Below are 25,893 nucleotides of genomic sequence, written 5' to 3' on the forward strand. Positions count from 1 at the left end.
CCCCTTTAGACGTTTGGATGCAGTCATTTATCATCTTTATATTGGGTTGCTTCCTCATCCTTTGACTCATTTCAGTTTCCTTTCTTGCCTTTCTTTTACTTAGGGGCAAAAAACAAAGCTGATCTCTAGTTAACTAATTTTCAATTTGTGACTACTGAATTCCTCAGAAGGAGACTGAAAAGTGCACAGGTGATGTGGTAATTGGGTGTTTGAGGACTAATCAACCACAATCAGGTAAGCCTCTAGGGTGGCTGGTATCCATATGCTAACTGGAAGCCGGGAATTAGTGCCTAATCACTGGTTTACCTTCAGCAGGGCCTAATGAGGCTGCTGCGTCCTAAGAAAGAAAACAAGCAGCGTAGAGCCAGAGATGAAGAGTGCAAGCAGGCATGCCATTTTTATTACAGTGCCACAGAACACAGATCCAAGACAGCCCTCAGGTCTTAAACCAGGAAGGAAATTGAAAAAGTTTGTACAGAAACAGAGTAGTCAACCTAGAAATCTGGTGCCCCTTAATGATGCCCACTTTGCACATAAGTGGGTAGTTTGTCCTGATCAATAGTGACAGCAAAAAGATTCCAAGTGTGGGTCAGTAAAATGATATGGCCCTTTTTTGGTTATTTTGAGTCATATGGGATTAAACATGTAGCTCATTACTGGAGCTCAGAGACCAAAAATGCTTCATTATTTGGTATTTGGAAACTTTATAGTACATGTGTGTGTTGGCTTGGTTGCATTTGGCAAGTGGTATTTGTTCTAGCCAGCCCATACTGGCCTCAGTCCTCTGGCCTTAGTTGGATATATATTCTTACTCTAGTATATTTGAAGTATGCAAGGTAAGGAACAGTAAGAACACTTTAAAAAGAAAAGAAAATTACTCTGTGGAAAGCTGGCTGGTCTTAGTCATGTGACCTAAGATTATTTTATAGAAATAAAACCAGTTGGTTTATTTTTTTTTAAGCCCCCCCCCCCCCCCCCCCCCGCCAACGCCTTCTTTAAGCCCTTTTCATTTGCGCTTTTGAGATTTGTTGATGTAGAAAGTCATGTGTTCCTATCCAACCCTAACTGGAAGTGCTGTCTTAGCTTGCTGCTGTAGTACATTTTAGGACAAAAAGTCTTTTAAAAGCATGAAAATAGCAGCAGACGGGTCTCGTTTGCTTTGGCAGAGGGAACAGCTTTCCCTCCCAAGTAGCTCTGGGTAAAACCTAATCTCCAAAGGTGATCTTGTAAGGCCCAAGTTCCAAGTGACAGCAGGCGACTCTGCATTTAAAGTACTCCTTCACTCTTAACCTCCTTGTTATTTTTGCAAGTTTACTTTCTAGGAAGTAGTTTACAAATGGCCACCACCCATTTCCTATCTTTTTCTCAGGTCATTCAGCATCTGTAGCTGCCAGGTGGGATCAAGAGGCTCTTGTGGGCTTCCTTTGAGACTCCCAAGGGGGGGATGGTTTCTGCAAGTACAGCGCATTAGCCCCTGGCAGTTGGAGAAAAGCTGTCTGAGGAAATCATGTTCTCTGGCCCTTGGGTGTCTGGCATATATAGTAAGACATAAAAACATGCACCCAGCTGGCTCCACAGACTGATGAAAGTTGGAAAGGGGTTTCTCATTGTCACTGTATAGAAATACCAGCATTTGTCAGTGGTTTCTTGCTTCTGAATAGACACTAGATGGGAACAGAATGGGATGGTTAAATCAGACTGGTCCCTTCTCTCCAGGAAGTCTCAAAGTAGATTGCAAGTGCCTTGTTGACACTGATTTTTGGTGCCAGCATTTGCCTCCTGTGTTTTAGCTCCTCATTTCACAAGGTTGTTCCTTGGGTGACAGGCTCCCCATTAGCAGCCAACACAGCATTCCTCTGAGTGAGCCTTCCTGACCCAACCAGCTGCAGCAATGAGCCAGCTCGCTCTGGTCTGTTTTCCATATGCCAGGGCCTATTGCTGACCCTGAAGAGATCAAACTAAGATGACTACAGAGAGGCAGACCTGCAAAAATAGTATAATCTTTCACCCCTTATTCAGACTGGAGTAGCCCCCGCTTTCTCTCTCCTCCTTTACGACTTCTTGTCTTATTTTCTCTTGGGTCTGATAGGCTTGGGCAAGAGAGAACTGTTTAGTAAGCAGTCTTGCAAATTTTGATCGTTAGCCTCTTTGCATGCCAAAAAGTGAAGGTGGTCCCAGAACATTAAACTTGGAAGGACTAGTCTAAACTCCTCATTTTAATGTTGGGATCACACAGACTCAGCGAGGTTAAGTGACTTGTTCAATGTCCCACACTGCTTAGAGATACCAGACCAGAACCAAGGCTTCCTGGGAGTTTACTCTGTATCTCTGGTACACTGAGGTGTTGCTAATGTACCCATCTCCATGGGAGAAAGGTGTATCTTTGGGACACGTCACAGCAGAGAATAGTAGGCCAGTGATGAAGAATGGAGAGTGTAGAAATCAGACTGCCTGGATTTGAATCCCTTTTCCTTTGTAGACTGGCTCTGGGACTGGAGGCCAAATCCCTTAAACTCTTTTGAGTTCTCTTCTCTGTAAAAAGAATTGTAGTAACTTCCTCATATGGTTTGTAGTGGGTTAAATGTGACAGTTAATGTGAATCCCCTCAGTACATATGTGTAATTTAAAAGATACCACTATTACTAAATGTTTTAAATCTCCTTTCCACATGGACCAACCAGATTGACCCTTTGACTCTTGACTCTTTCCATGTGGTGTTTCCAGTCATTTAAAGACCAAACAAGACCCGCTTCTCTGAAACTTTCCCACAGGGTGAACTTTGGAGTCTGACAGGCTGGTTTTATTTCCTAGTTCCCCTGCTTAGTAGTTAAGAAACCTCAGTTTGCTCATCTGTAAAAACTCTGACAAGCTCTAGGTGTCTGTGAGGTCAAAGGCGGATGATACATAGGAAGCGTGCAGCCCTGTGCACATCACACACATCACTTCCCCTTAGTCAGCCCTCCACCTTTCTTTCCGTAACACTAATTCACACACCTCTCTCCTTTTCCTGTCTCCAGTCACCCTGTGTCCTTGTGTGGTTTAGCCCGTCATGGTCATTATCTTCCATAACAGGTAGATAAGTAAACCTGAGAAGACCCAGGGACTTACCTGACCCAGGGACTTACCTGATCTCGCTTCACGAAACTGCCTACAGGATAAATCAGCTCCTGATCCCTCTTTGGAGCCAGAGCATCCACAGGGACCACAGCCTCTGGGATCGCCCCTGGCCAGCAGTGCCGGCTCCAGGCATGGGGCCAGGCAGGCAGCCAAGCCCATCCCCATGAACAGCAGCCAGGGCTGGTACTGTGAGGGGGGGAGGGGAGACTAGGGCTGATGGGCAGAGAGGGAGGGTGACAGAATCATTTGGAGCTGAGATTGAAGGAGAAAAGCTGGAGGCTGATTGTGGTCCAGCATAAACTGAGCTGAGAGATAACTGGCATCAATCTTTCAGGTAAACCCCAAAATTATAATTGTGCTAGAAGTAGGTTTCCAGGGGTGTGTGTGTATGTGTGTTTGTTTTTTCTTCATTTTTCTTCCTGCCTTTGCTTTCTCCGTGCCCCTCCTCGTCCCTGGCTCTGTTCAACTCATTAATGCCTCTTAGCTAAAGCAGGAGAGCAGAATCCCTGCAAGAACAGGTTGCTGCTGTGGGTACCTGGGGAGTCCTGCTTACCTGAGCTGCCCCCACCCCCATAAGAGCTGCACTGGCCACTGAAAAGAGCACTGTTCTAGGAGCAGGGAGGCTTGATTCTGTCACTGTCTTTGCAATAACAGCAGCAGTTACGATAAAGGTTAACATGTACTGAATACTTTGTGTGGGCAGAACATCTATGGATTATCTCATTTACTCTAACTTGGGGTACAGCTGCCCCATTTTAAAGTTAATGCTGACAGTCACAGTTGGTGCCATCACTGTAATTCACATCCAGGTTTGTCTGCTCCAAGAGCTCATCCTCTTCGTTACTCTGCTCCTGTTTTTCCCTTCCTGGAATAGCTCCTTGACCTTGGTATGCCTCCATTTCTTTTCCTATGAAATGGGGATAACCATTTCACAGAGCTACATTTATAGCTATTATAATATCCTACTAAATACACAGTGGTGCTTTGTTGCTGATCAAATTTGCCTCTGAGGGTGCCCAGATTGTGCTGAGGCTGCCTACTTCAGAGGTGGCTGGGATGACCAGCTGGAAAGGCAGTTCCATCAAATTAGTATAAATAAATAGTAAGCCAGAAATCCTGTCTTTTTTAAACCTACAGATCTGGGACTAAGTAGAAAGGGGAAGAAATCTGGAACTGGCTGGAAGCTTGCCCCAGGTTAGGGTCGGGGGTAACCATTGGATTCGTGGTGTCCGTAGAGCACAGCAGATACCTAGCTTGATTTTATTCAGCGTCAATCACAAGGCAGTCTTATCCTGTGGAGAACTCAACCCTCCAGGTGTTTCTGGGCAGTGGTACATTTGAGCAGGGTCAGTGCTGTGGTTTAAGAGAATTTTTTTTTTTAAGTTTATTTATTTTGAGAGAGCAAGAGAACACGAGCGGGAGAGGGCCAGAGAAGGGAGAGAGAGAATCCCAAGTAGGCTCGTCACTGTCAGCACAGAGCCCACTGCAGGTCTCATACTCCTGAACTGTGAGATCATGACCTGAGTCGAAATCAGGAGTTGCTGTTTAACCTAACCGACTGAGCCACACATGTGCCTCTCAAGAGACTATTCTTGAGCAAGACCCAAACATGTGACTCAAGACAGGGGTAGGCGTCCTGGCTGGATCTGGAAAAGCTGAAGCCTGGCACCCATTGTTCTGATGGGACAAGCTGCGGTTTTCATCAGGTAACCAGATATTACTTTGCTGTTAATAATAATGACTGATAGCTGTCCTATCATTTCTTTCTGGGGAGTGGGGCACTGTGTGGCAGGTACTCTTTATCTGTATTACCTGACTGAATCCTTAACAACAGCTCTGTGAGGCAGATACTATTCTGCCGGTTGAGGAAATAAAAGGTTTCAGTCAGGATCAGCAATAATAAGTGGCAGAGTTGGCCTTTGATTTCAAACCTGGAGCTTTGAACCATGTCGATGGACTGAAACATCACTGCTTTAGGGCATCTCTGGTGAGGCTGAGCCCAAGGAATCTTGACTGCCTGGATCACAGTGGCAGGGCTCACTGGGAGAGGGCAGTGGGCAGGACACCCTTCTTGAGCACTGGGCAGGGACAGTTTTGTCTCTTTCCAGTGGCTGATGGTAGAACTTACTCTTCTGAGATCAGTGTGGTGACTTCAGAGCTCAGGAACCATCCATTGGTGGGCTTTCCCTGGGTGCTCTCATGTAGGTGGACTCAGCCGCCCAGCCTAGTGGTAAAGGCTAGGTTTCTCGAGCCAGACATACTAGGTCCTCTTTATGTGATGTTGAATGATTTACCTTGTGCCTCAGTGTCCCCATCTTTCAGTGGGGTTGTGGTGAGCATATACGAGTTTTAATGTCCATAAAGTGCTTAGTGTAGTGCCAGGCATGCTATCAAGGGTTCAATAATTGACAGCTGCTATTATTAGCTATTAGCCAACAGCTAGCAAGTCCAGGGAGACTTATGACTTTAAAACATCTGAAGTGCTGCCAGCCTGGGACATAGGGCTTGTGAGACTCAGCCTCGAGAAAGCTCTGAGAGCATAAGTGTTTTCCCAAGGAAAGAGGTAGATACAAAAGAAGGGGGACCATTGAATAATCGGGGCTGGACTTCCCATCAGATCTGAAAACATTGTGCTCTGGCTTGAGGTCATCAGTTGCCTCTACACTCCTGTGGAATGGGGGCATCTCACAGAAGGGGACCAGAATGGAAGAAAGAGATCTGACCTTCTGGCACTTGCTGATGGATCATCTGTTTACATTGATTTTCCCCTCCTTATCTGCTGGGCATGTTAAAAGCCTTCAGGTTCTGCTGTGTCAGGTCATCAAAGATGCTCTTATGTGGAGGGCCGTTTGGGTAAATGGGATTAGGGCCTCTTTGGGAGGCCCATCTGTTCTGTCCTTACCTGAAGGCCTAGGCGCCAGGATTTGGAGGAAGCTGGTACAAGGAAGCATCTGTCCCGTGGGGGTGGGGATGAGGGTGAGAGGCCTGGGGTAGGTGGGTCAGACAGAGGCCAGGAAATCCTCTTACTCTGCCAGGTACCCGGGCCTCCCTCTGCAGCAGGAGCTGAGCAGCAAACCCTGGTGAGTCAGCATGCCTGGGAATTAGAGCTGCCAGTCTGTGAGCATGTGGGGTTTGTATGAGTTTGGGCCTTTTGTTTCTTTTAGCACTGTAGTCTTTAGAAACACCAATCTGGAAACCAGACCCTCCACATGGTATAGTCCTGCTTGTTTTGAGATAATTCGGCTCCAACAGTTGCTTTCCTTGCATGCTGGTCTTCCAAGAATTAACCCCTTGCCTTTTAAAATTTTAAATAGTTTGTTCTTATGGCTTATTTGCTGTACTATTAAGGCACAGAAAGACTTAAGGAAACTTAATTGGATCTTTCCCCACACCAAAACCCTTCAGCCTTTCAGTGTTTTTTTTGAAGCCTAAGTGGAACTGCAAGTCTTTTGAGGGCACGTATGGGCATGTCTTTCTGTCAATTTATTCTCTTTGAGGGTGGAGAATAGGACACACCCTGATACAGTTGAGTCTCCGATAACTATAAGAGTGATCCTGGTGGTCATTTTAAACTTGTACATCCAGAATTTACCTGTAGAATTCCTTATGAAGATAGCCCCAAATGTATCTAGGCACTATTTGGAGGAGAGGAAAGTTCTTTAGGTAAAGTTTAAGCTCCAACCTTCCATGAAAAGCACCCTTCTGCCCCACTGCCTGTCTCCTAAGAGCTTTGAATTTGGATCATAAAGGTCCATGAACGCTTCCTAGAGCGGAGCAGGCATGGGACTGACATGGATTTTGGTCCACTTTACCTGCTCTACTTCTGGCTCCTGGTCTGAAGTTCTGTTAACATTGTAACTTTGGTGGCCGCAATTACTATGGCAGGTGGTAGTATTTTAGATACTAAGTTGTGGCTGGATCTTCTTGTGGACTAGTTAAGACACAGTTTGCAGAGAAATCACCTCACCCCTGGCCAGGAAATTTCTAACAATGTTTTAAAGACACACAAAACACACTTTTAAATAACGTAAGTAATAAACCACCATGAGGAGTTTGTATCAGCGCACACTCTTGTTTTTTAGCTAGCAATTATCCTACTATTTAGAGATTATATTGAGGTAAATCAGCACTTCTTTTAAGATGGAGACCTCCTCTTGGAGGACGGAGCTTGCAGGTCTTCTAGGACCTTCCATTTTAGTGTGGACTTGGCTTGCACTCTACATACAGCCTTGAGGAGGACCTGAGTGGGGAGAGAGAGAAACTGGAAGACCAGGACTCCTTGGCATGGAGTACAGGCTTGATGTTTGGCTCCTGTGGGTGGGCAGAGGAAGGGTGGAGAAAGGGCATTTCACTTACTGCGTGAGAGAGTCCCAGAGAGGAATTTGAAGAGATCAGAGACAGATTTTACTTAGCTATTTGGCTAGGACACTGTAGTCTTGACTCCACAAATCCTTTACCTCATTTTCAGGCCATTATGAAACTCTTAAATGTGGCTACCCTTTCTCCCTACTCATCCTACTTAAAAAGAAAATCTGAGGATTTTGACATTAGAAACTAGGAGATGAACTTTTTATTTGCACCTTCTGGCTGAATCCAGGACCAAACAACTTTCTTATGTGATGGCAAGTTGGCAAGACAGATTTCCTCTGGAATATTTCTGGCAAAACTGCAGTCTTCCCTGATGTGTTCTGCACATGAATCAACCTCTTTGTAACCTATGTTACCTTAAGAATTTTAGGAATTTTCCTTATTGATTCTCCATATGTGCCCAGCCCTGCATTTCCAGTGTGAAGGTACAGAGCTTATGGGGAGGTGGTGATGAACTCTGGGTCTCTCATGGTTGGCTCAATGAAAGAGAATGGGGCCCCGGGGCGCAGTCCCTGTACTCCTGTCTCCTTATCCAGTGGTAACTGTTCTCTGATTTTCTTCTAGGTTGGCTAGCTCCTCTGGCTGATGGCATGTTGAGGCACATGGGCCAGTGGCAGCGAGGGCATCTGATCCAGAGGGGGCCACTCTAGAGGCCAGGCCACCAGCACCATGGGCCAGTGCGTCACCAAGTGCAAGAATCCCTCATCAACCCTGGGCAGCAAGAATGGAGACCGTGACCCCAGCAGCAAGTCACACAGCAGGCGGGGTGCAGGCCATCGCGAGGAACAGCCACCAGCCTGTGGCAAGCCAGGTGGGGATATCCTTGTCAATGGGACCAAGAAGGCAGAGGCTGTCACCGAACCCTGCCAGCTGCCAACGTCCTCTGGAGATGCTGGGAGGGAGCCCAAGTCCAATGCCGAGGAGTCTTCCCTGCAGAGGTTGGAAGAACTGTTCAGGCGTTACAAGGACGAGCGGGAGGATGCAATTTTGGAGGAAGGCATGGAGCGCTTTTGCAATGACTTATGTGTTGACCCCACGGAATTTCGAGTGCTGCTCTTGGCTTGGAAGTTCCAGGCTGCTACCATGTGCAAATTCACCAGGTTAGTCACAAATACTTAATGTCACCAGGTGAGCAGAGGAGGGAGAATGTACTACTGGGCAGTAGTGCCCAGTTGGGGTAGAACTGGGTTGGCTTCTTAGGGTTTTGGGTAAGTCTGTCTTTTTCTGACCGATTTCTCTAAAGCAATTCAGCTTTGCCTAAAGTTAAGTGAGGAATAACCCATGTGGAGCTCTGCTGCCCAGCCCCACTGTTGCCCCAGACGTTTATCTCTTCTTTCACTCCTTCACTTGTCATTTCCCTCACTTCCTCACTCACTCGATACTTACCATGCACCTCTCCTGTGCCAGGTGCTGTGAGTGCCAGTTTGGGGAGCACCTTTGGTGTCTGCCTCTGTCACTGCGTGAAGCCAGTTGCCCCTTCTAGCTTTGCATACATGCCCCTTAGCCAGCATGCGCACCAAAAAGGACAGCGGGCCCCCGTGACCAAGCAGTAGTTGTGCACATCTCCATGGTCATACGTCCCTGTAGAGGTTGTTTGTGGGGACGGAGGGGCAGGGTCACCTCAAGGTGTGGTTTCCAGAGCACTGGGTTATAAACAAGAAGTGACTTTGAGACCCCCCCCACCTCCACCCCCCATTTTCCAGCCCCTGCGTAGATTACCCGACAGACTTTAGATGCCTTATATCTTTAGCTGATACAGCAATCTCTGAGAAGATGATCAGTGAGAAACCTTGTTGGAACCTAAAAATGCTACATAGATATTAAAAATACATATTCAGTTTTCGTGGTTTTTTTTTTTTTTTTTAATGTTTATTTTTGAGAGAGAGAGTGTGCATGAGCAGGGGAGGGGCACGCACGTGCACACACACACACACACACACACACACACACACACACACAGAATCCAAAGCAGGCACCAGGCTCTGAGCTGTCAGCACAGAGCCCGACATGGGACTCCAACCCATGAACCATGAGATCATGACCTGAGCCGAAGTTGGACACTTAACCGACTGAGCCACCCAGGCACCCCCACAGTTTTTTGTTTTTTTGTTTCTTTTTTACATTTATTTTATTTTTGATAGAAAGAGACAGTACAAGCTGGGGAGGGGCAGAGATAGAAGGAGACACAGAATCCAAAGCAGGCTTCAGCCTCCGAGCTGTCAGAACAGAGCCCAACATGGGGCTCGAACTCACAAACCGCAAGATTGTGACCTGAGCTGAAGTCGGACGCTTAACCAACTGAACCACCCAGGCGCCCCAGTTTTCATTTTTTAATAACAGAACTTTGGCCTCTGGTGGCAGAGTTACCTAGGTTTATCCAGAATCTTTGACTCCAAAAATCTCCCTTGGGAGTCACCAAAAATATTCTGAAAACAAACAACCCATGGAGAATCAAAAGGAAAGCAGGAAGACTTCCTGTCTGGGAGGGGAGTCTGCAGCTTAATTACTACTGCCAAATGGGAAATTGAGCAGGAGCCTTGAGTTTCATCTTTGGAAAGATGAGTAAGTGAATGAATGAGCCACTATTAGCTGTCTACCATGTGCTAGGCACTGTTAGATGCAGTTGACACGTATTAACTTGTTTAATCCTCACCAAACCCCTAGAAGTTAGGTGGTAATCTCACCATTTGACAGATGAAGAAATAGGACTAATTTAATTAGTGGAGGAGCTGGAATTCAAATCCAGGCCATCCAGACTCAAAGCCATGCTCTTAATTACTATGCTATATTGCCTCTCAGCAGATGATAGTGTTTACAATTATTAATTGTGCCTCTTCCTTCCTGTTGCAGGAAGGAGTTTTTTGATGGCTGCAAAGCAATAAGTGCAGACAGCATTGATGGGATCTGTGCACGGTTCCCTAGCCTCTTAACAGAAGCCAAACAAGAGGATAAATTCAAGGATCTCTACCGGTTTACATTTCAGTTTGGCCTGGACTCTGAAGAAGGGCAGCGGTCACTGCACCGGGAAATAGCCATTGCCCTGTGGAAACTAGTCTTTACCCAGAACAATCCTCCGGTATTGGACCAATGGCTAAACTTCCTAACGGAGAACCCCTCGGGGATCAAGGGCATCTCCCGGGACACTTGGAACATGTTCCTTAACTTCACTCAGGTGATTGGCCCAGACCTCAGCAACTACAGTGAAGATGAGGCCTGGCCAAGTCTCTTCGATACCTTTGTGGAGTGGGAAATGGAGCGAAGGAAAAGAGAAGGGGAAGGGAGAGGTGCACTCAGCTCAGGGCCCGAGGGCTTGTGTCCCGAGGAGCAGACTTAGTGGCTCTATCCCAGGAGCAGCAGCAGCAGCCGCAGCAAGGATCTGCCTGCTGCTCTGTAGCCAACTGAGGGATTGGACCTTTCTGGAAATTACTGAAGATCCAGATATTTTCTACTTTACACCTTTCTCTGCCTTGTATCTGAAAGGGCTCTAAAATGCTGTATCATGTTTTAGGCACTTTCTTCACTTTTTGGTTATTTTGGTTATTTCTTTTTTTGGGGGGGTTCCCCCAAAATATTTGAACCTGGCTACATGTTGTGTATCTTTTTTTTGAAGCCTTCAGCTAGAATAAGCCTGCCATTTCTTGCACAAATTAGATTTTTTTTTTTTTTTTTGTGGGGGAGGGTATAGAGCAGGGAGGGGGGAATGGGATGGTTAGGTTGAATTAACATTACACGATGATACAGTGCCAGATCTCAGTTTTGCATATTCTGTTTTTCAGGGCAGGTCTGTACTGTGTGTAGTGCTGTTTACATGGTTGGATTTAGGTTATAATAATTATTTTAAAAGATTTACACAGAATTGAATAGCAGTGTTAACTGTTAACCATATTGCATTAATTCCCAGGCGATTTAAAGCTCTTGGAGAGCCAAGGCCAGCCAAGAGCATTTGTAGTCTGGTGACAACCCCCTTTTAAGCTAATTTATCCGAACCCCTTTTCTTCACTTCTTGCTCATTCCTTCTTTGACCTATTTCATTTCATGTTGCATTTATCCATCAACATGCTGCACCTGTCAGTCAAGTGAGCAGTTTTTTTTATACCACATTGTACTGAGAACCACTTAAGCATTGAATGCAGAGAAAGCAGTGCTACCTCAGTTTTGCTGGAAGTAGACTTTGATAGTTTTTTTTTTTTTTTGATGAATTTTCTGTATTTTCATGTTGTAGGTGAAAATACCTTTTTTTTTTTTTTTTTTTTTTTTTCATTTGCCTTGGAGCCAAAGTTTCTGTTCCTGGTGGTCGGAAAACTGTGCCTGCTGGCCAACTGACTTGAAGGAAAACTGTGGTATGGAGCTCTGCTTGAATTTTTTTTTTTTTTTTAATTTTTTTTTTTGATTATCATCAGCTTACTTGTCTGGCAAGTGCAGAAGCCTGGGACTGGCCTGAACTCTGCCAAACAAATATAGAAGTGTATTTAATAGTTAAACTTGTGCCCTTTCCCTTCTTGCTGCACCCATGTTGTCACTTAATCCCCAGGAGTTATTTATTACCTTCTTTGTTAATGTCAAGCTCATTTGGGGTAATGTGATAACTGTTTAGGTTTACATGACCCTCCTCTCTTTTTCCCTACCCCCAAATATGTATATATACATATATAAGATATGTATATATTTTACCTATATAAAATATATATATACACATATATGTATCTATATTCCTTTATTTCTTTGCCTGCTAAAACTGGCCATAAAAGAGGGAGCTGCCTTCAATATATAAAGCATAAGAAGAGTGCCAGGGAATGTCATAAATGGAGGCTTTTGAATCTGAATTTGGACCATTTTCACTAAAGAGAAGATGAATTTTCTCAGCCCTTTCCTCATACGAGGGAGGGCCAGTTCCCCAGACTCCTTTACGTGCTCGCTCCATAAGGTCTGCTTTGGCCATACTGCCACACGGGAGCTGACTCTGGTCCTACCCAGTTTCAGTAGAGGGTCCTCTTGTTATTTTTCCATTTAAAAAAACGGCCTCAAAAAACTGTACTGGAAGGGTGGGTGGCAGGAACTTGTATAGTTCAGCTTCCAACACTTTGGAATAGATTGAAAAGGGAATCTTTTGAATAAAAACTTTTAAAATATTTATACTCTTGAGATAATGAGAGTTTGTCTATTAAACTTTTGGAGTTTTCTTCCCTAACTACTCCCATCTGCCTCCCAGGTATGTTTCTCAGCCTGGGCAGAATTTGCTTATTTTGAGTTCCTTTATTAGTAGCCTATGGCTCCAGGCTCCCATCTTTCCAAAGAGGATTATTTAAAGAGTTTCTGCGATCGATGTTTTCTAAGATTGACAGTGACCTAGGAAATGTACTTGGGGGGTTGATTTTTTTTTTTTTTTTAAAGCCCCTAAACCTTACAGTTGCTTCTTCTAGAGGACTAGAAGGGAAACTTTCAAATCAGCCACAGCAAGTTAGCAGTACTGCTGGAAAGCTGAAGAGGGTCTCAGGCCAGATGTCTGGCTTTTGTTCTAGCCTAAGACACAAGTTCCTTGAATAAAGAGAGTTTTTAGGGGCCCATTGGGTTTTGTGGGCTCAACTGTAGTCAGGGTGCCCAGACTGAGGTCTTAAAGGGGGAATGCCTTTTTATCCAGCCAGTCTGCGACCTCTAGTTTTTCCTGATTCTGGACTGGGTCAAGGTTGAAAAGGGAGAAAGGCAGGCTGCTTCTCCTAGTCCGGTAAGGCTCTCTTCTTAGATGACAAGGGTATATGGAGAGAAGTGCACAAAAGAGGGAGGCACTGAGGATCCTGAGGACTCTGGAGAAACTGGATTCCTTTCCCAGCCTACAAGGTAGCATTCCATGCATGAGGTGTACTAGACTGGCTGGATTTTGTAAATTAACTATTCAGCCTCCCCACCCCCCCAGAAAAGGGCCAGTAAAGAAATTATTTTTGGTTATATTTTTAATGATGTATTTGTTACAGAAATGCAAATGAGAAACCAGAAAAGGGAGCCGTTAGGGAAGGACTTAAAGGGTCCTTCCAGGTTTGACTTCATGATGCAAGGAATTCAAGCTTCCACAGTAGCTCTGCGCCAATGTTTGACTACAGGAAAAGCAATTTTGCAAAGGGATCGAAGATGGGTGTGTATGTAGGATTTGTAGTCATTTCTGGGAAGTGAAAGGTCTCTGGTCCTTTTAACCTAGAAACAGGTTTTCTGTTTAATGGGTGAGCAGTAATTGTGTGGAAGAGGCCAAATGCGTGCCCCTCAGGTAAGCCAGTGCACTCTTCACTTTAACAATGTAACACCAGGGTGGTGTGAAGAGGGGCAGGATATGGATGCAATTTTGAAAATAGGCAAATATTTGAGGGTAACTACAATACATTGAATACGTATTGGGAAATTCTTGGTTTTCAGCAAATGGCTGAGTTTGTGGTTAGTGATTAGAAAGCTGTATGAGATGAAGTGTTGCTTCATTGAAATGCTCTTCCCCCATCCCTGCCATATTTGAATGTATCATTAACCCCACCTATTGTAATGACTTTGCTGTGCTTCAGCTGGTTGCCTCAACAGTATTTCCTCATCTGTGCCAGATGTGCTCACATCTGTGAGATGTGAGATAGGTCCCAGACACCATGTCTACCCTTCCGATAAGAAGTATTAGAGCTGGGTAAAGATCCCAATTTCAACCAAGCCCACAGGCCCAAAGAAATCCAACTGAAAATGTACAGGGCAGTGTTTTTGACATTAAAACTTTCCTAAGGAAGGCACAAACTAGCCTTCTTAGGAAGAAGGGATTAAGCCACAAAGTATTTAATCAGTCTTTGAAACAGTCTTGATTTCCCAGAGGCTGATGCCAAATTCAGCCCTCATTGCTGGAGCCTGTAGGATGTGGGACTCCATAGTTCGTGTGATGGCCTCAAATACTCTACACTATGCCAAATTGCATTAAACAATAGTGGGAAATTACTGGGATAAGGACTTGGGTCTAAAAGTTGAAGAACCAAAATATCCATATTTAGGACTTTGGTTTGCCCCATTTAAAGTTAAGTCTTGAGTGTAGTGAAGCCCAGAAGTAGACCCAATTATGCAATTATAAGGGCTGGAGAGAAGATGCTGCTAGGTTTGTTTTGTTTTAGCTGCCTGCTTTCGCCTTTTTCTTGTGTCTCTAATGTTTGATTAGTGATGACCTGAACATCTTGGCAACTGACAAAGGTCTTCAGTGGTGGGCTCTAGCAGTATCTTGTTTAGAAAGGACTATTAAAAGTTATTAATACAGTATGTTGAGACTCACTTGAGGACATTCACATTGATCCTCAACTTACTCCATATTACTCCATAATCTGGTTTTTGAATCTTATAGGGTGGTTCCCACTCACCCCTTTCAGAATTTATTCCTATAAGCTGTAATTATAGCATATATCCAGTTTAATCTGGACTGGGGGCCGTGTTTTAGTGAGGATCTGCAGGTGTTTTTTCTTACTGAAAGACAGACTTGAGCACTGGTTGCAGACGCCAAGATGATTTATATAGCTTTGAGTAACCGTCAGGTACTGCGGCATCACATCCTCCCTATTCCTCTTGGAAACTAAGCCTGCTTTCATAGATACCTTTTTCCACCATGCACCTTCCCTTCTTTCAATATAATCTTGGATAATGCCAAAGGAAGCCATTCAACAGAAGCACACCTCCCCCCCCCACCCCCCCCACCCCTGCCATTTATTCTGGGGGAAGTGTCTTCCCTCTGACTCTGGTCCCCAGCCCCGAATCTGTAATAAACTCCTCTTACCTGTTGCACTAATGAATATAATTCTAGGTTTCAAAGGGGGAATTTGAAGCAATAGGCAAATGGGGCTTGGATGAATTGGTCCTACAGATACCCTGCCTTAACCCACTGAGGTGATGAGTCCACTACTCATGTGACCCTCCACCTTTGTGGATTCCTCTTGGTTTGTGACCAGTCTGTCTGTTTCTTGAGGTTGTACAAACTTGTTGACAAAGGTCAATACTTTTGTTTGTATTCTCTGCACTGTTGCACTCTCCAAATGGCCCCTTGAATATTTTTAACTTGTTACACACGTTTTGGTCTTTGTCTACATTTTTCTTTTGATGTTTTTGTTTTTTTATTTGAAAGGTTACCTGCTGTTGGATTTAATAAATTTGTTTACTTGACTGTTGACAATTGTGAGAGAGAAAAAAACAAAACAAAACAAAACCAGTGACTTAATTCTGGGGCAAGATTTACCCACCAGGAGCCTCTTCCAACGTGATATTGGATAGCAGTTTCTATGCTTTGGAAAATAATCCAGATGGTACAGGATCCTCAGACTTCAAACATGGATGTTGACTTCCCACTCACAAACTTAAAGGCCTTTGGGTCATAATACTTGTAGGCAAAAGGCAAATGAGTCCTCAGAGGGCCACTACTTAAATAGTCTTACCAGAACAACTGATTTGGATTCCCATGAGGAACAAAAAGTGAATGTGAGCACTGTGCTAATGGATGGCTCCTACATCAGGTTGGCAGTGATTAAGGCAAAGGAGACCAGCTGAAACTGTCAAGTGCCACTGCTGTGTGACCTTTGGCAAGTTAGTGAAATTCTGAGTTTCCTTATACTCATCTGTAAACTCAAGAGACTATTTCCATCAGAGTGTTAGGATTTAAAAGAGTCTTTATAAAAAGCACCTAAATCACGTAAGTTTAAGGTTTCCAAAAGGATGTCAGGTGAGTAATGGCAAGGAATCCAGAGAAGAGGAGATGGGGGGGTTGGCATGATCACACATGACCTTTGACAAGTCACTACCCCTCCTGGGGGCTTAACGTCCCTCTGTGCCAAATTGGGGGGTGGGGGGATGGGAGTGCTTAGACTAACATGATCCCTGATGGCTCTCTTTGGCTCATACATCCTAGAAGTCTGATTATGGTAGACCAGTTATGACCCTTAGCTTCCTTTCATTGTATTTTCTGTCTTGTTATTGTTTGTATTCAGGAAAGCTATTGGCCAGCCATCTTACTCACTTCTTTGATGGAGGCCCTAATGACCTTCCTAAAGACTTCCAGCCTCATGTTGGTATCTCCTAAAAATAAGTAAGTACAGTGGTGGGACTAGATGTGCTTTTGTTTTTCCTTTCAGTTGGAAAGGATTTGGGAGTCATGGCTACATCCTCTAGCTAGGGACAGGGTTATAGGGTTTCCTCAATGAACTGGAATTTTTTTTCTTCTCTTACCCTTATTACCAAGGTTAGCATCAGATGGAGGCTGGAAGGAAACCTAGGGGAGGAGTGGTGACTTTTTTCCCCTCACTAAAGTGCATCTCCAAAACATGTACTTATTCCCCAATTGGCTCTTGGGCTTGTGTCTGCTGTGCTTTGGCCTTTCTGAGGTATTGAGCCCAGCCAGGGCCTTAACAAACAGAGGTTTGGAGAATTACACAGTGAAAGATACTGATTTGGGTGCTTATATAGAGCCTGGAGCTTTTCAAAGTGTTGTTATGGTGCTATACAGCTGTATAGATAATATAGGGCTAAAATCCAATTTATTTTTTGATGAGGGGCAAGCAACTTCTTCACACCAGAGATGAGCTTAACTCTGCATATAGAATGTACAGTTTGTAGCAAGAGAGATACAACAGAAGGTAGTGCTAAGGGTCCAGAGACGTACAGAAGAGTCACCCTAGCACTGGCCTCTTCTCTCTTCTCAAATCCAGTTGCCAAAAGCACATGGCTGGGTTGCCTCTAGAAGTCCTCTCTTAGCTCTGGGTTTTGATCTAGGCTCAAAAGGGTTAGTCTGCCTGGAAAGGAAAGGTAAGGGAGCCAGCCCAACTTCTCCCATTTCCTTTCCTTTGCTATGACTTCTCAGGAGGCCCTGTCTTTTGAAAGCCATAAGGCTCTTATCTGGGCTTAATATTCTTCCTATGTAATGTTCCAACCTTGATTCTCTTGCCTTAGGGGTGCTGAAAAAGTCCTAGTGAAATATGGCAGCAGTGCAGTCAACAACAAAGCATCTGACTGTAGTGTTGTATAATCCATGCTGATGGGGACTCTCCATGGCCCTGTGTTTATCTGGGGTGGTGCTGCTGAAATTGCTAGTATGTTAAAATATAGAGCTACAAAATGGTAAGGCACCTTTTGTAAGAAAAGACAGAAGAAAACAGTGACACAGGCTCTTGCATACATGGCCTTACATAGTAAAGGACACATCCTCCGTGATTGGGTAAGTAGAGATAGATAAATGGGTAAAATCTAAATATTTGGGGAAAAGTTGTCACATGCCAAAATAAATTACAGGAAGAATAAAAGTGTAAAAATTAAATTATTTAAAAATATACACACACACACACACTTGTCAGTGGCTATTAATCTCTGAATCAAGAAGACTTTCTAAATACAAGAGCAAATAGAACAAATCATAAAAGACTTCTAAAACTATCTTTAAAAAGTAGAAACATTTTTACAATAATAAACCAATGGGACACTGTACTTAATCCATAGGGAGACCTTAAAGAAAAACAACTGGCCAAAAAACTTCTGAAAAAAATAGATGTGAATCTACAGTATATTCAAATAAATAGAAATTAAAGCTGTACTGAAAAGTTTTTTTTTTTTAATTTTTATTTTAATCTATCAAACTGGCAAGATTTGAAACAAATCCATGTTAGTAAACACAAGGTAAAAGCTTATATGGAATTAAAAAAAAAAAACCTTAAGTGTCCGTACTCTTTAACCCAATAATTTCACTTCTAGGAATGTTTCCTCAAGAAATATTATCTGTCAAAGATGTTGTGCAAGGATATAATTGGTAGCATTAGTTGGGAACAACTTCAGTGTCAACAATAGGGGGCAGTTTTAGAAATTATGGCACATATCAACATGTTGGAATATTATGCAGCTGTTAAAATCTCTGCTTTTAAATAATGGAAAAAGTATGATAGACTAAAATAGGGGCAGTTGTTGACTCTAAGTGGTGGGAACAGATGTGACTAACTTTTCTGGATTTTCCAAGTTGCCGTTAATTGGTCCTCTTTATAATAGGGAAGAGGTTTTTTACAAAAAGGGGGACAAAAGGAAATTGCACATGGCTAAGTGTCCTGAATAATTCTATGGGTGAGGAGGTTAGAAATTTGGGGGTAATATGTTCAAAGCCTAAACCAAGAGTTCTGTAAAAACTCTTGGGACTTGCTTTTTTCCCCCACAAACGAGAAGCTGCTTCTCTAGCAGCTGCCTTGGCAGCTCTGCATTGGCTGCCTAGAAGGGTGTGGGAGGAAAAATGCACAAATGCACTTATGAATGGAATGTGTGTTTTGCAAGAGGCCAAGTTGGCAGCTTTGGCTTCCAAAAGGTGGGAGCATCAGCTGAAAGAACAGAGTGTGCAGACTTGAGGCCTCAGAGACCTTATGGTCTAGGCCCAACTCTGCCGAGTTCTGGAGTTGGGGGCCCACTGGGAAACCTCCCATCCAGGAGAAGGAAATGATCTTGGCTATTCCTAGGAGCAAAGGCAGTGCTCTTGGCACATGGAGCCTCATCTGTTCTGTGATCCCACACTTGGAAAATGTTTCTCAGTAACATGTCATTTATTGAAGACTTAATGTGGGTTTTCCCTAATTTAATCCTCATAACAACCTTATTATGTTAGGTACTAAGGTCCCCATTTTAAAGGTGAGGTAACTGAGGCTCAGAGAGGGAAAGTTATATATAGCCCACTATTCTGTCATTTTCCACAAGCTGGATCTTTGAATTTTCACAATAATCCTTAAAAAGATATGGCCTCATTTTATAAGCTGTGGAACTCTACTCAGATGAGATTAAGTGGCTTGCCCAGAAGCAGAGGTCTGTCCATATCCAAAGGCAGACACTTAATTTGTCTCAGGACTGGAGTCTCAAAAAGTAAACAGCAGTTAAGCTCCTATGGCTTTGGAGCTCAGCTGGAGGTGGAGAAAGAATCCAGAAGCATTGTTAACTTCAAGATGGTCTCAGGGCCTCACAGTACACCTGGAGAGTTTTCCTCTTTACAAGGGAGCTTTAAGTGTTGTGTCTCCATCCTAAATCAAAGCTCTTAAGTTCTGGCTCCTGGTTCCCAACTTTTACAGAGGGCCAGCTCTTAACAGAAGTTAAAGGATTAAACACTGCCTTATATGCCCAACCTTGAGAGGTAATTTAAGTATTGTTGTTGTGAAAGTAATATATGGTGATTTAAAACCAAACACAAAAAAGCAATTGGTAAAACCTAATCTTCCAATCTCACTAGTAAGAGAAAAACACTGTTCACATTTGGCATACAGTCTTCCAGGTTTTGTTCCAAACTTAGGCATGTCTTGGTGTACCTTTTTCTACAAACTACACACACTATTCAGTAACCCTCTATATTTCCTACAACATATATTGGGAATACATAATCACATCTTCACAAAAATCCCATAAGGTAGGTATGTACCATTACTGTCCCAAACACAGAAATGTTATTCAAGTTCATACAATATGTAGGAAAGCTAGGATTCAGAGTCAGTCTGTATCCAGAGGTCCACTTCCACTTAATAGCTACCAAGAATTCCACTGTGCTCACTCTGTGATATCTGCTCCGTACGTGTTTATGTGAAACTATCCTATTATGATAGGATATTCCTACAGAAGTGGAATTGCTGGGTCCCCATCTATGAAACAATTTATAAGGGTTTTGGTGTGATACATACTGTATACTGGATTAGTTCATCTTTTCTAGAGGGCAGCTAAGTATCTCTGTTTTGGAGTTGTGTGTGCCTGTACGCATGTCCTTTCCAACACAGAATGTTAATATTTTAGGAGGTGATAAAAAAGAAGAGCAGTAGCTTTTACTGAAATTGAAGCTTCCAGTTGTAAGGGGAAGATCTGGTGTGATGGGGCCACCTATTGGTGAAGGGTGACACTGCAGTCTCACTGAAGGGAAGGAAGCATTCCTAAAAATGGAATTGGAAGGGTGCTTCCAGTGTTGGTAAAAAGCTTAGTCTTCCTCTCTTGTGTTGGGGGGGGGAGGGTCTGCCAGATTTTCAGTTCAGTCTCTTTTCCCTTCAGTTTTTTAACAGCTGTCAATGAGAAAAGTGTGCCTTAGAGAAATTTGCTTCATAGATAGTATAACTTTGACAACCTGCATTAAGGGCTGAATTTTCTCCATACTGAAGTCCCTTTTCCTGGTTTCCTTACCTACATATTACCATTTAATAGGAGTGCTACCTAGGATGAGCATGTACTACAATTTCCACTGACACAAAGAAAAGTACAAACTGGTTTCCTTCCCTCACCCCATCTTAAGATCAGGAATGCTTGAATTGTAGGCATTTATTGAAAATTTGTACATGCCATATAAACGTTAGGACTAAACTTCTTAGGTAGTATACCATTTCCACAAAAGTTTGTCTGCTGGACAGAGAGGCTGCAGCCTGACCACATTCTCTGCCACTGTCCACAAAGGTTGATAAATGGCACATGGAAAATGATGGTCAGACTCACGAACATATTTTTGGGGTGGTGCTTTCCTCTTCATCTTTTATTCCCATCAGTCCTAGGCCAGAGAATGATCCATGAGTGCTGCAACAAATGAGTGAAGATAGGTTTCTAATCCACAGGGTTGAAAGAATGGTTGCAGACTCATAGGTAAGAGGTGGTAAGTTATTTTGGATATATGTATGGGGCAGAGGACAAGCAGGGAGACAGTTTATGGAAAGCTGCCTACTGAAAATGATTCAACAGAAAGAATACTGACCAGTCCCAGAGGCCTAGAATCAATTCAGCTCTGCCATTTAACAGATGTGAGGCACATCTCAACAAAAGGTGAATAACCTCAAACTGAGGCTATTGTCTTCAACTATAAAACCATTAAATACTTAAATTAGGATCTCACAGGGCTTTTGTGAGGACTTTAGACAATGATTGATAAAATACATCATTTCCTCATATATCATACAGATCATTCACCATGTACCAAGCATTATTTTAAGCACTATATGCATTCTCATTTAATCCTCAAAAGAGCTGCTGTACCTAACGTAGGTACTGATGCAGGTACAATTGTTACGTCCACTTTTCAGAAAGAACCAGGCTCATAGACCTAAAAACTCGCTCAACAAGTTGAGTGACAAAATAATGCATATTGTAAAACACTTGGTACAGTTTAGAATTTAGGAGTCAACATTTTAGTTCCCTGCCACCTTGTAGTGAATATTCAAAGAATTGGGTTGGAGGGCTGAGGAGCTATCCAAGGCAAATCAGGTGGAAATGAGCAAAAACAAACACAGAATCTGTCACTACCTGATGTCTGAACTTATGCTAACAAGCACTAGCCTTTTGGGCATGGAAGACTGGAGCTTTGAGTGCTGGAGAGTGGCTCTGGAGTCAGGCCATCAGGGTTCAAATTGTAAACTGTACTTATTAGTTAGTTGTGTGGCCTTCAGCAAGTTGCTTAACCTGAACCATTTTCTCCACTTGTTAAATGAGCACTCAACAACCTCAACTGAAAACACATGTAAGCATTTAGCACAGTGTCTGACATTAAGGGTTTGATGAATTATGGCAAATAATGCAATATTTAAAATCTTCATTTTAGCATCTACTGGAAATACAAGGATTAAGAGTTGAGTCAGGCTCCATGCATGAGGAAGCCTACATTCTCTGCTACTCCTTCTTCCTGTGCTTTTAACCCTTTCCCAGGGCATTGGGATCATGGAGACAGTTGCCAAAACAAGGCCCAGAGAACTTAGTCACAGAGCAAGCTTATAGTTTAAGGAAATGCATGCTCAACATGGCTGTAGAAATCAAGATGTAACTTAAGAATTTTTTTTTATTTTAATTAGGCTCCACGTGTGGGGGTTGAACTCCTGATCCTAGATCAAGAGTCACATGCTGTACGGACTGGACTAAGCCAGCCAGGCACTCCCTTAACATGTAACTTTTAAAAGAAAGAAGTAACATCAGGTTTCCTTACTGTAGGCTTTTTGCTATTTCCAGAGTTTTTTCCTGACTTGTTAGATGTGTCTTAGGACCTTTTGCCTTAGAACCTAAGCCTTTTTTGCTCCCTGACCACAATGATCCCTTCCTCAAGCTCTCATCCACTGTAGAATAATATCCTGGCCACTTCTGGAAGGAGAAAGCTTTGGCCTATTCTTAGCTTAGTTTACATACACAATGGAGAATCTAAGAATTCTACCTAGAACAGAAGACCCTTACTCTGCCCCCACCTCCACATACTGGCTCTGACAAACTATCTCAGGGCAAGTCAGTCTGTTCTTCAGAGTCTCTGCTCTTAACCAAAAAGATTTTTTGGCAACTTATGGTCACCTTGTGCTGTTAACCTCCACAAAAGTCTGTTTAAAGTATATCAGTCTAAGATTTTTTTTTTTTTTTTAATGTAAAGACTTAATGGCAGCTTCTGTTCCTCTCAAGCTGCCCAGAAGGTAGCCCATCTCACTAGTGGCCCTAAGATGCATGTTACAAGAATTTTATGACAGGAAATTAATGTCTGATCCCATGTTTTTTAATGCCTGAGGCATTTATGTTCTGCCATCTGGGACCTTGGGGCTGGAAAAGAATCCTAGAATGTCAAAATTTTAAGGAAATTTTTCAGAAGTAAATACAATCTAGTGATTTTCAAACTGCTCAAAAGAGCTACAGCCCCCCTTGCCCCCTTCCCCAATATATATGCTCATCCAACTACCCACTCACTCATTCTAGAACTGCCTATCTTTAGCATTAGGATTTAACAGCAATTTTTCTTTTAACGAAAAGGTTTTATAGTTGGAAGGCTTGAAAAACACTGATCTCCAAATCTCTCATTTTACCAAAGGGAAATTGAGACCCAGAATGGGAAAGTGGCTTGACCACCTGTCAGGAGAGCTGGGACTGGACCCAGAGTTCTGGTCCATTATTCCTCAGGCTTAGAATCAGCAAAACAGGCTCTCTTTGGCAAAGAGGGAGATGGTAGAAGGCAGGAACACCTGAAATGTGAGAAAGATCATATCTGGTCTAGGCCTTTCCCTAGAATTTTTTGACTTTTTACTCAAGTGGGGTTAGGCAGATGCCTCCTGTCCTATAGAGGCTGCAGGCCCTAAGACCTCTGGCTTTAAACTGGGATGAGCTATCTCCTTGTGGGACTAAAAACAGTAATTGTAGGACATATACATGTAAAATGGATAAAGAGAACATCAACAAAAGGCCAACGGCTGAAGTCCAGGAGCCAGAATCATGAAGGGACAACCCTTCAGTCCTTACCTCTTGGTTCCTGGCAATAGGATGAGGCAGAGAGTGCCCGGGCTCAGGCTGTGGTAGAGCTTTCCTATTTTCCGGCCCCAGCGCCAGGCTGCTATCTTTGGGTGGTCCACCTTCAGAACCTACAATAAAAGTCATGTGTTAACACTCAGCCAGAGTACCCTATGCTCACCTGTGGAGAGGCTGCAACTTTTCAGGGTTTGAACTGTGGGGTCCCAGGAAAGGCTCTACAGAAAGCCTCTATATGAAGCTAAAGCCCATACTTAAGGGTTCTTTGTCCATCCCTGCATCCCTAGTCCACAGGTCAGTTTAGTAGGAGTATTCTGTGTGGGTCTTCCAGGGCCCTGACTTTGGGGAACCACCTCACTAATGAGAGGCCCAGACTAAGGAGTCTGGCTCCTGTCATGAAGTATCTTTGTGACCTGGGAAAGTCACTCACCAGCTCTGGCCTCTATTTTTTAAGTGTGGGAGATTAGACTAGGATAGAGTTCCCCAAACTTCAGCCATTCACCTTCTATCTTCACCCTTCTGCTTGTGTATCCCTCTAATATTTTTCTTTAACAGTGAGTCAGTTTGTTCCCTCACCTCATTGAAATAATTTATCTAGAAGTCACAGGTTCAGTGTGATTGCCGTGTATACTTTAGTGTTAGAAAAACAAGATCTTAATATATAAGTGGGGGGATAAAAAGTCCATCTATGACCACTAAAAATCATCTTGTATATGTAACTACACTTTGAGAAAAGCCTTGAATTACTAAAGACGTGCCCAGCTCTTTAACCTCCTCCTATGTTAGCAGGCCCTCAAAGTACCTTGAGAGCCATCTGGAGGATTAAAAGCCTGATTTTAGCAGGTATGGAGGAGGCAAAAGTGTAAGACATTTTGAAGAAAAATGTGTTTAGGTCTGGAAGAAGCTGGAGAATGAAATAAAACTAGTGCCAGGGAAGGAAAAAAAAAAGCTCAAAGGCTTTAAGTGTCACTTGAGCTGGACTCCTAACTTCCGTAAACATCAGAAGGCCAATCAATGCCTAGAGACAGTGAACCAAGACCGCTACCTTTCCCCTCTGACCCCAGGATTCACTCACTCACTCACTCACCTGTAAGGCCTGCTGCTCTGAAGGGGGAGGTATGACACGAACCCCTGGGGTCCTTCTTGATTCAGGAGGTATGCCCCTGAGCCAAGCATGGAGATGCCTGGGGGTTAAGGCATGCCTGCCTTTCAGCTTCCAGTCCTTGCCTTTGAGAATGTTGAGAGCCCTCTGGGCACTGCCAAAAGTTTTGAATTCTGAAAGCAAGAATACCCCCTTCTGTCACTAAGGGCCTTTAAAAAGCCTGGTCCCCATGGTACCCATCCAGGTTGGAGCTTGCCAGAGCCAGGAGAGGGCAGAATCAGCTGCTGACCTGGTCCAGTCCCCTAGGAGGGCTTATTTGGTGAACATTTACCTTTTCTGACCTGACATTATCACCATCCCTAATCTCATTACCCCAAGATTACATTGCGTAGTTTAGACTTACTCAGGAAACAGTATTTTTTTTGCTTTCCACTTTTAAGATCTTTAGGCAAGATCACAGCTTCCAGGCCAAGAAAGATGTTGGACTGCTGCAATAGGTGTTCTTTAAAGGTTTGGTTCACTCCAGACAGGTATATAGTACCTCGGTTCTCAGAATCTTGTTCTAGCTCCTTCACAAGAGTGCTAGAGTCAAGAGTGAGCTCCGTCACAGGCCTCTGCACCTAACCAAGGAAGATGGTATTAGTGGTAGCAAGTCACTACTTCAACTTCGAGGCCTATTATATACTAGCAGGTAACTTAATTCTGCAGTTTCCTTATCTATATAAAGAGGTTAATGATAAATGCTGCAGAGGACTATGGTAGAGACTTCTGTATTAGATAAATAATACATAAATGAAAATGTTTTTGTGTAAACATACTCTCCTCCCTTTCCTCCTCCCCCAAACACCCTGCAATGGAAATGAATTACCTGATTTCTACCCCAATGAAATTATTTGCATAAGAAACTTAAAGACACCATTTGATCTCTTTAAAAGTTAAAGGAAAGGGCAGCTATGGAAAAACATCCAGAATAAGCCTTTTGAGGTCTAAGTAGTGATAAAGAGTACAAGGAAGACCCCAATGTAGCCCAGGCTGATTATGACAAGAACAAAAGCTGTCATGTTTTACGGTCACTGCTAGAA

General features: G+C 43.4%; 2 protein-coding genes across 21 annotated transcripts in view; one reads left to right on the forward strand and one right to left on the reverse strand.

The window, feature by feature from the left end:
• Positions 1-18,055, forward strand: part of DCUN1D3 (defective in cullin neddylation 1 domain containing 3) — a 41,694-nt gene extending 23,639 nt beyond the window's left edge. For 7 of the 18 annotated variants that reach the window (XM_047838276.1, XM_047838282.1, XM_047838275.1 and 4 more), the window contains 3 exons: positions 104-234; positions 8,050-8,585; positions 10,336-18,055. In XM_047838276.1, the coding sequence (XP_047694232.1) occupies positions 8,155-8,585; positions 10,336-10,819 (915 nt within the window). In that variant the 5' untranslated portion in view covers positions 104-234; positions 8,050-8,154 and the 3' untranslated portion in view covers positions 10,820-18,055. Of the gene's footprint in view, positions 1-103; positions 235-4,597; positions 4,824-4,857; positions 6,198-6,862; positions 7,911-8,049; positions 8,586-10,335 lie in introns of those variants that run through there. The other 11 variants (XM_047838280.1, XM_047838285.1, XM_047838284.1 and 8 more) reach the window with 7 other exon arrangements.
• Positions 18,056-20,763: 2,708 nt separating this feature from the next.
• Positions 20,764-25,893, reverse strand: part of REXO5 (RNA exonuclease 5) — a 37,923-nt gene continuing 32,793 nt past the window's right edge. For all 3 annotated transcript variants that reach the window (XM_047838258.1, XM_047838259.1, XM_047838260.1), the window contains 4 exons: positions 25,215-25,431; positions 24,797-24,984; positions 23,704-23,822; positions 20,764-21,027 (listed from right to left, as the gene is read on the reverse strand). In XM_047838258.1, the coding sequence (XP_047694214.1) occupies positions 20,946-21,027; positions 23,704-23,822; positions 24,797-24,984; positions 25,215-25,431 (606 nt within the window). In that variant the 3' untranslated portion in view covers positions 20,764-20,945. The remainder of the gene's footprint in view (positions 21,028-23,703; positions 23,823-24,796; positions 24,985-25,214; positions 25,432-25,893) is intronic.

Source organism: Prionailurus viverrinus, chromosome E3 (genome assembly GCF_022837055.1).
Source record: "Prionailurus viverrinus isolate Anna chromosome E3, UM_Priviv_1.0, whole genome shotgun sequence".
Classification (NCBI taxonomy): domain Eukaryota; kingdom Metazoa; phylum Chordata; class Mammalia; order Carnivora; family Felidae; genus Prionailurus; species Prionailurus viverrinus.